Here is a 12,581-nt window from a genome sequence, read left to right as displayed (position 1 = left end):
TTTTAAAATCTTTCTAAATGTCTTTTACTCGTCTAACTGTGGACGGTTTGGTTAACGGGGGCTGTTTCTTTAAACTTGACTTGGCAACAAAAGCTGAGGTCAGGACCCAAAACTCCATCTGCACCTGAATGTAAAAGCACATCAGAGCACAACAACTGGACCATTATGGCCTGTTAAGCTTCACTCATGTGCCTTTAATGTCTCCCACTGCTGTCGGGTGTGTCAGAGTTGAACACAAAGGCAAAATGAGTGAATCAACGACTCTCAACGACTCTCAACGACCCGATCAGATGAATGACTGCCGCCCTGCACCAGCTGTAGAGCCTTTGAGATCTGAGTTGAAGGGCTTCAGAAACTCAAGTCCAGTTGCCTCGTTTCAGCACAGTGTAGACCCAAATTCTCAAAATTATTTAACAGATTAATTAAATTATGTTTTAGAAGCTCTAATCAGCACATGTGACATCAGGCACCACAAGAGGTTGGCGGTTTTTAAGGTTGACCTGTCGATCAACAGACGATGGTGAGTTTTCATTCATTCTGTTGTCTAAAACAACTTCCTGCTCACATTAACACGTAGCTGAGGAAATGAAATATTGCTTTTGTGTAAATGATTTAAGGATTACATTAGTACTTGGACTAGTTATAGTGGACAGGAAATATTTGCATTCAATGTAATGTCCAGTTACGTTCAACCCTCTGCAGATCTGGAAACTAGGACACTGATACAAACGGCTTCAACAGCCTCTTTAGCAGATAACGAGGAACCTTTGTTCCAGTGATCACATTAACATTTAAGTGTTCACTTTCAGGTCACGGCTGTGGTGTGAAGACGAGTGAAAGAAGTAACGACAGTTATGCTGGAGTAACTGCTATTGTTCCAGGAAGCTGGACCCTGCCCCTCTTATCAGATACCTGCAGGGCATCCCAGACGACTCAGAGCATTTCACACCTCGACCGAACAAACCCAAATGGGTGAATGGGTGGGTCGACAACTCTCTGAGGCATCAGGAGAGGTTAAAAACCTGAGAAGTCACCAGAAGTCAGTCAGAACCGCAGGACGAGAGGAAAGATGTCTTCAACCATGGGTAAGCCTGTTTTTAGCACTTAGATGTTCCCTAAACTTAAGTCATTACAAATGTACAAAGTGATTCTTTTAATTCTATCACTACTTTCATCATCATCTATTCCAGACCGAACCTCATTTCTTCCAAAAAACTTACCAAGTTCAGGAATTAACTTAACATTTATATTTTTCTGAAGGCTTCTTTTTAAAACAAAGTATTTTATTTTTAATAGTTGCTGAGATGAAGTGATGCAAAACCATCAGCATACACGTGATCTTGTCCTGTATCTTGGTGTTTGCCAAAGAAACATCATGCAGGCAGCTTTGCTAATGACACAAACGTCCAGTTTGACGCTCCAGTCAGTGCACGAAACGATAACTAACGGCGATAACTCGTTTTCCTAATGAGTAAAGAAACTTTGATTGTGTTTCAGGGCCACACAGAAGAATTTCATTGTGTTTCTCGTTGCATTGTTGCTCATACGTTTGTGATGTTTGTACCTTTCAGATATTCAGCAGTTGTTGCCAATCAAAGAAGAATCAGATGACTGGAGCCCTGATATGAAGCAGCAAGTCCCACAGCTCCTCAGCATAAAGAAGGAAGAGGAGGAGGAAGTTGACATCACTGATTTCCCGCTCGCTGCTGCTGCGGTGAAGAGTGAAGATGAAGAGAAAGTGCACGCACTGTGTCATCATGTTAAAAATGAATATAAGGACGAGGAGGAGACTGAGACATGCAGCTCAGGTAAAAAATTCAATTGAACTATGAAACTGCACCAACATTTTTTCTCTGTGAGGAATCAGGTTTTATATTTTGTTAGTTTCACTTCAGTAATGTTATTAAATATGGAGGGTATTTTTAGGGCGAGGTTTAAGAACAAGTGATGAAATCCATTGAATACAGTCGCCTCACTAATTTGATTTGTTTTATTTTAGTTTCTCTTCGTTTTAACTGAGTTGGCTGTGATTAGATTGGATGATGTAACTCTGTGAGATGGGCTTTAGGTTAGAGTCCATTCTGCAGGATACTGGAAACCAGTGTCCCCATACACTCAGCATTTTGGCTTTTTAAAATATGCTCATCCATCTGTGTGTACCTTGCAGGTGTCCATCATCTGTTTGATGAAGAAGTTTCCCATGGATGGGGCCCGATTGAAGACTCAGACTTCTTCAAGGAAGAAGAGCAGGAACGCTGCATTGGCCAGGATGGACTGCAGGAGGAGGACACACGTGCAACAGCTCCCAGAACCTTTCCCATGCCAATATTCAGTGTTGCGTCCCGCAATGCACTGCAACGCTTCAAACTTGAACAGAGAGAAAGAATCAGATTCTGCGTGAAAACCAAGATATCTGTGAAGAAAACCTTCCAAATGCTTCAGCAAGTTTACGGCAGCAAAGCAATGAGCCGATCAAGATGCAAAGATTGGTATTTGCGTTTCAAAAATGGCAGAACATCCGTCGATGATGAAATGAGGTCAGGGCGACGCAGCACGAGCACAACTCCCAGGAATATCCGAGAAATCGATCAAGTTGTGCACCAGGATTTACGGCTCTCTATGGGGGAGATTTCTGCCATTCTCAACGTGTCATTCGGAACGGTCCAGGCGATCCTGACGTCCACTTTGAACCTGCACCAAGTGGCTAACAAGTTTGTGCCCAGGCTACTGACTCCCGAGCTGAAGCAATATCGTTTACAAGCCTGCGAGGAGTTCCGTCAACAGACGCGAGATGACCCAACGTTCATGTCCCGGATCATAACTGGCGATGAAAGCTGGGTGTACGGCTGCAAGCCTGGAAAAGCAAGGAAGGCGAATCCGACAAGGAGCAAGTTCAAGGTCAAGCTCATCGTCTTCTTTGACATTCACGGGGTGGTGCATCGGGAATTTGTTCCCGACGGTCAGGCGGTCGATGCCCCGTTCTACCTCAGCGTTATGACGCGTCTCAGGAAGAACATCGAGGCCAAACGACCTGAACTGTGGCAGAAAGGCGACTGGCTGCTCCATCACGACGACACACCCGCCCACGACGCGCTGAAAGAGTGCCATTATTTCTGCTACACCAACACAAATCTCATTCTTCACCCACAGCACTCACCAGATTTGGCCCCCTGCGACTTCTTCCTCTTCCCCAAAATCAACGCCAAGTTGAGGGGACATTTTTTTGACACAGTGGAAGAGCTCCAGCAGGCGTCACTGATAGTACTGGATTCACTGGGAGAAGAGGACTTCCACAGAGCTTTCAGAGCGTGGCAGCAGCGCTGGGTGTGGTGTGCTGCTGTGCAAGGCAACCGCTTTGCAGATTTGAATTGAATACATATTTTTGTATATTTGATTCATATTTTTTGTATTTTTATTCTTTTCTTTTTTTTTTTGCATTAGCATGCATTTTTACTGATGTTTGATCTTTTTTTTATTGTTTAAGTAGAGTGAAAATGGTAGGTGTTACATTGCCATTGTAAATATGTCAGCATGTGCATATTTACAATTGGATCACTTTATAAAATGTAAATAAAAACAGAACAACAACAAAAAAGAGAAGGATGGGTCTTATTGTCATGATCAGAGCGATCCAATATTAATTCTCCAGATCCTCTGAATCTTTTGATGATAGGTGGTGTTGATGTTTAGATTAGTCTTCAGTTTTACATTGATAGTTATTCTGAAACTGTTCCACAACTTTTAGATGTTTCTTGTTGTTTTTTGCAGACTGGTGAACCTTTTTTTTTTTTATTCCAGTCATGTTGTCGACCTGTTGCTGTAATTAGTCATGACAAATTCCTCCAGCTGTTTATTTTTAGTCCCTCTTGCTTTCCCAGCCTCTTGTGTCCCTCTCGCAGCCTTTTTGAGATGTGCTGCTGCCATAAAAGCCAAACTGAGTGAATGTTTTTCATCTCAGGTCAAACATTTGATGTATTTTGTTGGGTTCTTTTGTCAATAAAAATATGGATTTGTGAGATTCAGAAGTCACTGCATTCAGTCTTTATTTTACACAGCATAGTGTTAGTTTGTAGTTTGCTGGGCTCTAGGAACATAATAAAATATAATAGAGGGTAGATTTTGCAAGAAATTCCTTAAGTCATTCAAAACATGTTTTGAATGACTGTCAGTAGGACTGAGTACTGCTCCCCTCACACTCTTCCTCTTCCACATAATGAGGAAAAAACTCTCCTTTGTCCAAACTGGACTAAAGTAAAAAACATACGGTAACTGAAACATGATGGACCAACACAGAAAGACAACCATTCATTCTCACACTCATATCCAGTTTGGAATAACCAGGTATTCTAATCCAAGCATGTCTTTTGACTGTGGGATGCCCAGAGCCCACACAAACCCTGTTACTGTGAGGCAGTGCTGTTTACCACCGCTCTAACATGAGAGCCTAAATTACTGTCAGTACTTCTTTTATGTTTTTTGTACACAAATAAAAATATATTTTATATATTATTTGCAAGATGATACTTAATCCTCTAAACTGTGTGAAAAATCATTTAAAAATAAGCAAATGCAAATGTATCATGTAACCTGGTCTTATGGCAGAAAATGCCCATATGTGAACAATCATATGCAGAGATTTTCTTCATGTACCAAATCACAACAACTGTTGCCTCAAGGTCCTTTATATTGTGAGGTAAAGACCTTAAAACAATACAAAGGAAACCCCAACTATCATATGACCCCTATTAGCAAGCACACATAGGGGTCAAGGAAAAACTCCCTTTTACAGAAAGAAACCTCCGGTAGCTCAGGCAGTCAGCCAACTTTGACACAAATGAATCCCAGCATTTTATATCTGCAGTCTATCTCCAGACAATCTGAACAAGGCTACAAGGGAAACAGCTCAGGGAAATAGGACACCGGTGAAGTCAATCAGACAATAACAGAGGCGTAGCAAAAGTCAAAGCCACAAGAGACGACTATCAAAGCAAAAGAGGAAATAACCCAAAAGATAGCAAGAAAGCACAGAGACAAGAAACTACCGCTGACCACGAAACACTGACAATGCAGGAAGAATAACGAGAGGATAACTTACAAAACTGAGCGATCATCATGATTAAACACAAAGCAAAACTCAGTATTATAATATTTTTAAGGTTATCTGCTATAAAAAGCCAGGCCAGGAAAATCTCCTTTTTCTGTGTTTCATCATCAGTTACTTTGACACAAAGGCATCTGCTCTGAGGCTTACACCTCTGATGAAGTCTCACAAGCGTCACTGATAAATGATCAAAGTTATAATATTTCTGACTGTCTCAAAATTGAAGTGAATCAAATCGAGGATTGTAGAAATCATCGATACCCAGCTCCAATTGTATATATGTGACTTAAGACTTAAGCAGTGTATTAACTTACCTGTTCACAAGAATATTGATTTTATACCATTCCCCTGAAGTCTCTGATTTAAGCAGGCAGGTAGTGCTCAAATGGTTGATTTTATATGAAAGAAGGATGAGATAACATGTCAAACACCACCTTTTCACCTAAGCCTGGACTAACGAAGAAGGTCAATGTTATGATATCAGTTACTTTTACATATCTACACCCCGTCACCTCCAAACAGGAGTTTTGGCTAACCAGTCCCTCATAAAGAACTCTCCTCGGTGTGAACTTTCATGTGTTTCTTAAGAAGTACACTTTGGTTAAATTTCCGTTCACACTTATTGCAACCAAATGGTTTCTCTCCAGTGTGGATTCTCATATGTGTTTTGACGTTACACTGATGTCTAAATTTTTTACCACAAACATCACAACCGAATGGTTTCTCTCCTGTGTGAATTATTCCATGTTTACTAAGCGACTTCTTTTCATTAAATGTTTTACCACAAATATCACAGTGGAATGGTCTCTCTCCTGAGTGGACTATCATATGCCTCTTAAGCCCACATTGAGCTCTGTAGGTTTTCCCACAAAGCTGACAGCCAAACGGTTTCTCTCCTGTGTGGCATTTCATGTGTTGCCTGAGATCATCCTTTACATTAAATCTTTTATCACAAACATCACAATTAAATGATTTCTCCCCTTTGTGGCGTCTGGTGTGTCTTTTGAGACTGCACTGTTGTTTAAATCTTCTACCACAAATGTCACAACTAAAAGGCTTCTCTCCTGTGTGAACTCTCATGTGTCTTTTAAGATTAAAGCGATGTCTGAATCTGTGTCCACAGTCATTGCAGACGTATCGTTTCTCTGCTTTGCCTACGCTTGTCTTTGAATCTGCTTTCTGCTTCACCCTGGAGCATTTCTTATTAAGCAGATGGCTGGAAGGTGTTCGTCCTGAATGACTTGTCACGTGACTCTGAAGAGACTGCTTGGAGAGAAAGTCTTTACCGCACTCGGAGCAGCTGAAGGATGTTTTAGCAGGATTTGAAAACGACTCCTTCCGAGTACTGTCTCTGTCTTTAGTTTTAGGTCGACAGTTGGACAAAGGTTCCTCCCATTCATCATCATCATCAGTAGCATCATCATCACTGTTGTTGCCATCAACACTGACTTCTGCCTCAAAAGCAGCTGAAGCTTGTTTATCAGTATTAGGCTCTGAATCTCTGCGTGGATCTAAGTTTGTGGTCGTTTCTGGTGCTCCACCTGTTTCTGTTTTTATGTGATTAGCTGAGCTGCTGATTGGAGGCTCGTCCTCTTCCTCTTTTTTAACTTCAACTTTAACCTCTTTTTTAAAACTTTGGCTTTGATGCAGCTCTGACAACTGAGGTTTCAAATCATCATCATCACCATCTTCACTCTTCACAGGAACACCAGTGATGAGGAGCCCATTAGGTGGCTTTTCCTCCTGAGTGCTCCAGGTTTCCTCCTGCTCTTCCTCTATGTGGAGGTTTGGGTATTGCTGCTCCAGAGTTTGGATCCATTCAGGTGAAACTTCTTCTTTTTTAATAACCAACAGCTGTGGGATATCTGCAGGAAACAATGAAACATGTAGGTAAATTGTGTGATGTTTATATGAATTCTACATCAGCACAGAGCTGTCCCATTATCTAAAAAGAAAAAAGACAAAATAAGAAATATTAACATATTTTAAAATATGGAGAAAAGAGCCTTGTAATGCATTTACGGTGGTCCTACAGAAAAACGTGTTTATAGGCCTGATGTCACAGTTGTTGAAGGAAATACAGAAGTAGCACAGCATCTCTTTAATGATCAGTCCAGAATGCTCAGAATGAAAAAGAATAAAATATGATTCATCAAAGTCAGGTGAGGCGTGCCCGACATGTTCTCTCAGGTGGAGACCCTGGAGTAGGCCCAGGACACGCTGGAGAGATTACATCTCTCGGCTCGCTTCGGAATGTCTTGGCGTTCCCAAGAATAGATGGATGGATAGGTATCAGACTGGCACTCAATATCACCAAATTTCCAAAGAAAAGGTGTATGTGTGGTCTCGGAAAGGCTGGATTCTTGCAGCCCTAACTTATTGTGATTGTGTAGTTCTTCCTGTTATGTTTCATGTAAATGGGTTAGTAATGTTCTCGCTATGATAGAAATTCAAGCTAGGCTATCAAAGAGCGATATCGTTGTTGTACTTTCTATACTAAGTGTGTGAATTCATGATTTGTTATATATGAAAAAACAATTGTCCCCTAAACTAATTGTGCAACCTTTGGCAAAAGCATCTTAGTCAGATTTGAGCCTGGACTTTGACCACTGCAGAGGCTCCGTTTTGTTTTGCTTCTTTGAGCCATTCGGAGATGGACGTACAGTACTGATGTGTTTTGGATCACTGCTCAAGTGCTCTTGAGCTTGAGTTTTATGCTAGATGTAAGGGAACTTGATTTAACAGGCAATAATCAGGCCTCAGTGTGGCCACTGAAATTGAACTCAGCTTTCCAAAAAATGTGATTAATCAGTTAATTCATGATTTTTTTACACTTTTCACACAGGGCCAGGTAGGTTTGGATATTTTTCCCTTGTTTTTGATCTGAAACGTGTAAATGTGACAAATATACAAAAATAAAATAAAATAAAATAAAATAAGGGGGCAAATGCTTTTTCCATAGCATACACTATGACAATGTAATTTGAGTGCATTTTGTTTTGTTTTCTAACACTGTACAGTTTGCAGAGATGCCATTTACCATATGTAGACTGGGGTGTACCTGGGAAGGAATCCAGTAGAAACTTTGTGTCACCTCTCAAAGAACTGAAGTAACGATTGTGAAAAATTATATCATGAAATATCACATTTTACAGTTACCATGGACTGACACGTGCTAAACTTGAACATTAATCAATTTTTAAAAATGTAATTAAATTAAAAATTACAGAAACATATGAAGGATTTTCTGAAATTACAGTTCAAAAATAATATAACAATGTGGTAATTTAAACTCATTCGACTGATTATTTGCTGGCTGTGCCTTTATTTTGTTTTTACAAAATAATTTTGTTTTTAATATATAGCAGTATTATATGGCAGTAACTGTGGATAAATGTGTGGACAACTTCAAATCCACTTCTCTTGCATATTTCCACAACCATATCCATAATCACATACTGTGTATGCTATCGTTGTATATAGTGTATTATCTTACTTATTTTATATTTGTTCGTATTTTATTTGTATTTTTGGTATTTTCCTTCTGCTATCTGTACCTGAGATGAGGTAACACAAAGATTTCCCCGCCGTGGGATCAATAAAGTCTTATCTTATCTTATCTTAATTTTGTGTGACCTTTTCTTCAGACAGCATTAAAATGTTTGATATTTTATTATGATGCGTAAAATTATTAATTATAATGTATTCTATGTGTCTAAACCTGTACTGGTCTAAAGTAAAGTTACTTTTGTAAATAATATAAAAATGACTGCTTTCATTGTGTTTCTGCATTAGCAGCACCGTAATGTCGACAATAGAGGAGCAAGAAAATTTGACTTCGCCGATGAGGGTAATCGTTTGCCGCAATGAAATCTGATTATTCTTACCAGAGGTTTGGTTTACATTAGCGTCCTGCTCCGGCTGGACTCCGAGGGTTTTAATATCAGGTTTTTCTTCTAAATCCAGACTTTCTCCACCCTGCTCCCGATAATAATCCACCTCCTGCATGCTGTCTTCTGTCTCGTCTCCAGAATAAACTGCAGGTTTGTCTGGGAGAAGCTCGGCCTCGACAGAACCGAACACCGCACAAACACATGCCGATTACATTCTTCTCCACGTGACTGTGTTATCAGAGCCGGACACAAACAGAGCGCACGTTCTCATAAATTAGCACAGGCATCCGCACGGACACCTTTGATACCGAAACTTGACCTGAAGCGAGGTTCTTTAAAAACCACTGCCACGTGACCAGTGACTTTTCACGTCATCAGCCCTTCACTGCGACTTTCTTCGGTTTGAAGCGTCTGTTAATAAACACTGTTTATTAAACAGTCCCAGAAATAGCTGATAAATCAAACTTAATCTTTTTAAACACTGTTATAAGACCAGACAAGACTAAGAAATAAGTGAAACTTCTCTAAATCTGTTAAATAAGTTTAAACTGGAAAGTGTTTGCGGAGTATTGTTGGTGTGTGGGTCTGCATATGTCGTGTCTTTTTACCATTTTGTTACCAGCTATTTAATTCAGAGACGACACTGAAGACTCAACAACTTGTTAACTGAAGTTAACAACAAAAAATTTATTTCAGTGTATGACAACGATGTATTTATTAATTAGAAATTAAAAACGGACACGCAGTCTTTTCAGAACTTTTATTGATGACCTGAGATTGAAACAGTAAGCCGCGTCAATGTTTAAGTTGTAGTGCCTTCAGTTATCCACCAGATGTCGCTGTTAATAGTGACATTTTTTTTAACTCCGCTTTAAACCACTGAAAACATAAAAAAATAATAAATAAAGTAACAAAAATATGAAAAGGAAAAAATGCAGTGCATGGTCTTCACACCACACCAAATTAATCTTTTCTTGCCGGGATGGCTTAATTTTATTTATATATGGATTGTCTGCAGGCTGTGCAAAACGCTGCAGCTATTCACATGTGACACCATTGCTATCTCAGGTACACTGGCTTCCTGTGGAATTTAGAGTTCATTTTAAGATCCTGGTCTTGACATTTAGAGCCTTGCATGGACTGGCACCAGTCTACATCTCTGATCTGCTACAGCCCTATGTCCCTGGCAGGTCCCGGTGGTCATCTGATCAGGGCTTACTTGCTATAAAAAAGACTAAGATGAGACCTAAGGGTGATAAAGATTTTGCCACTGTGGCCCCTAGATTGTGGAACTCTCTCTCCCAAACCTTAAGGACTGTGGACTCAGTAGTTGTTTTAAAAAAACAACTCAAAACTCACCTTTTTAAAACTGCTTTTGATTAATTTTTGCCTGTTTTATATTGTTTGTTTTACCATTTATTATCTGATATCTTATGTGCAGTACTTTGTGACTCTGTCTAGAAAGGTGCTATATAAATTTTATATTATTTTTTTATTTATATACAGTTCAAGAAAGTGACCCCAGCTTTAAGTTCATACATGCAGTTGTAATGTTGTAATCATAAAATTTGTACTCCAAATACATTTTCCAAACTACACCTTCTATAATTATTCATAGTTGGACCACTGCTCTACATCAGAACAAACATCAGAAGCAGTAATGAGCTCACTGATTGTTCCATGCAAAAGTTTTATGGCAATTTTCATTTTAATGGAGAGAAACAGAATATCATCTAGAAAAATCCAGAAAAAAACAAAAACACATTACATAAAATCTGTAAACTTGTCTGGATTCTGGATCCCACGATTGGAATCTGTGTCAACAAATCAACACATTACTGATACTTCTGATCTCACCTTAAGCACAGCTATTTAAATAATTAATTTCTGCCATTACAACCTCTGGTCTGACCCAGTATTATAGTATTATAGCATTAAAATATTAAAATACAAACTTATTTAGATATGACAAAACAAAGCTGGTATTTTTTTAATAGGAAGGTAGAAAAATACCTCACATTTCTTCTTTAAACATTATAAAAAACTAACAAAAACATATTTATTTCTCCAAATCAGGGAAAACCGATCGTTTGTTTTCCTGCGTGTCGCTTACCAACACAAACCACACAGTTAAAGACACTTTGTGCAGTTTTTCTTATATGTGGACTTTCATGTGCTTCTTCAGATTTTCCTGTCGTGAAAATTTTTTATGACAGGCACTACAGGAAAAAGGTTTTTCCCCCGTGTGGACAACCATGTGTCTCCTAAGGTGCGTGTTTCTCTTATAACGTTTCCCACATTCATCACAAGCAAACGGTTTCTTTGTTTTGTCGCACACAATAGCGTGAATGCTCCTGCAAGCGGGTGCATGTCTCTTAAGGTGTGCCCTTCGATAAAAATTTTTATCACAAATATCACAACTAAATGGTTTCTCTCCCGTGTGGAGCACAGCGTGCCTCAGCAGACTTCCCTGTCATGTAAATCTCACGCCACACTGACCACAGCCAATTGGTTTCACTTCTGCGTGCGCGCTCATGTCATGTGCACGTTTTTTTTTTTTTTTTTACCGATGCCCGTGATGCCGCCCCCCACCACGATGCCGCCCCGGGCAACCGCTCGTGTCGCCCGTATCTAAAACCGCTACTGACAGTAAGACTTGTTGCTGTAGAAATCTCAGCCACCCCTACAACAGGCTAGCATCACGCCAGCAGTTTGCGCCATAAAATCAAACATCCGTGATTTCTCTCACCTGCGCTTCGGTTTATTTCGTCCTGCAGCTTTAGGGCTCCGAGCAATTCCATCTCCTGCTTTTCTTCAGGATTTGGATTGCTGTGCTGTCGAAAATCATCCGCTTCGTTCATGCCGCTTTTTCTGCTCTTCTTTAGTACAAAATAGGCCATTTCTCAGGGTGAAGTTTGGCATGTTTGTTGGTACTGAGCAATGCCCCAGTGGTTACCGTGCGTAATTGTAGTTCAGTCAGTTTTTATGTTATCCTGCAACAAGGAACTGAAACTGTACAACAGAGAAAAATACCAAAAGTCGTCTTGTCAAACTAAATAAATACAAATAAAAATGGATACATTCACTTAAAAAAAATCCAGTTTTTCTGAATCTTAATTAGATTTTTTGAAAAGTCCGGCAACACTTTTGATTAAAAGAGAAAAAGAAAGGCTCTTTATTCTGAATTAACACTGTAAAAGAGCTTCTATAGACTTGAAAGATTGATTTCATCATGTTTTATCATCATATTTCTCTTTGTGCTGGGGAGATGATCCGATGAACATCCTGCTTTTATTAAGAATAAAGTTCAGCTACTTTCGGCTGCTCACTCACAGCTGCTCGCTCCACATGTTTGATTTTTATCCCGGATGCTCTCACTGAAGCAACCGACCCCAAGGGAATGGTGTCTCATAATTTGTAATCCTAAAGGCTGCCACAACAGCATCAATGAAACCAAATTATTGCACACATTAGATTAATTTTGATTGTTTTGTTACAACTCACAATCTTCATTCATAAAGCACATTTCAGAATCAAAAACATAACAAGCAGAATTTATAACAACAGTGTGACATTCATAAGTGTAG

General features: G+C 39.5%; 1 protein-coding gene across 1 annotated transcript in view; it reads right to left on the bottom strand.

The window, feature by feature from the left end:
• Nucleotides 1–9,342, bottom strand: part of LOC146512196 (uncharacterized) — a 29,281-nt gene extending 19,939 nt beyond the window's left edge. The window contains exons 1-2 of the mRNA XM_085170987.1: nucleotides 8,989–9,342; nucleotides 5,649–6,966 (exon numbers count right to left, since the gene is read on the bottom strand). Coding sequence (XP_085027113.1) covers nucleotides 5,649–6,966; nucleotides 8,989–9,109 — 1,439 coding nt within the window. The 5' untranslated portion in view covers nucleotides 9,110–9,342. The remainder of the gene's footprint in view (nucleotides 1–5,648; nucleotides 6,967–8,988) is intronic.
• Nucleotides 9,343–12,581: the final 3,239 nt, after the last annotated feature.

Source organism: Neolamprologus multifasciatus, chromosome 8 (assembly GCF_963576455.1).
Source record: "Neolamprologus multifasciatus chromosome 8, fNeoMul1.2, whole genome shotgun sequence".
NCBI classification, from domain to species: domain Eukaryota; kingdom Metazoa; phylum Chordata; class Actinopteri; order Cichliformes; family Cichlidae; genus Neolamprologus; species Neolamprologus multifasciatus.
This window is presented reverse-complemented; position numbering and strand designations above follow the sequence as displayed.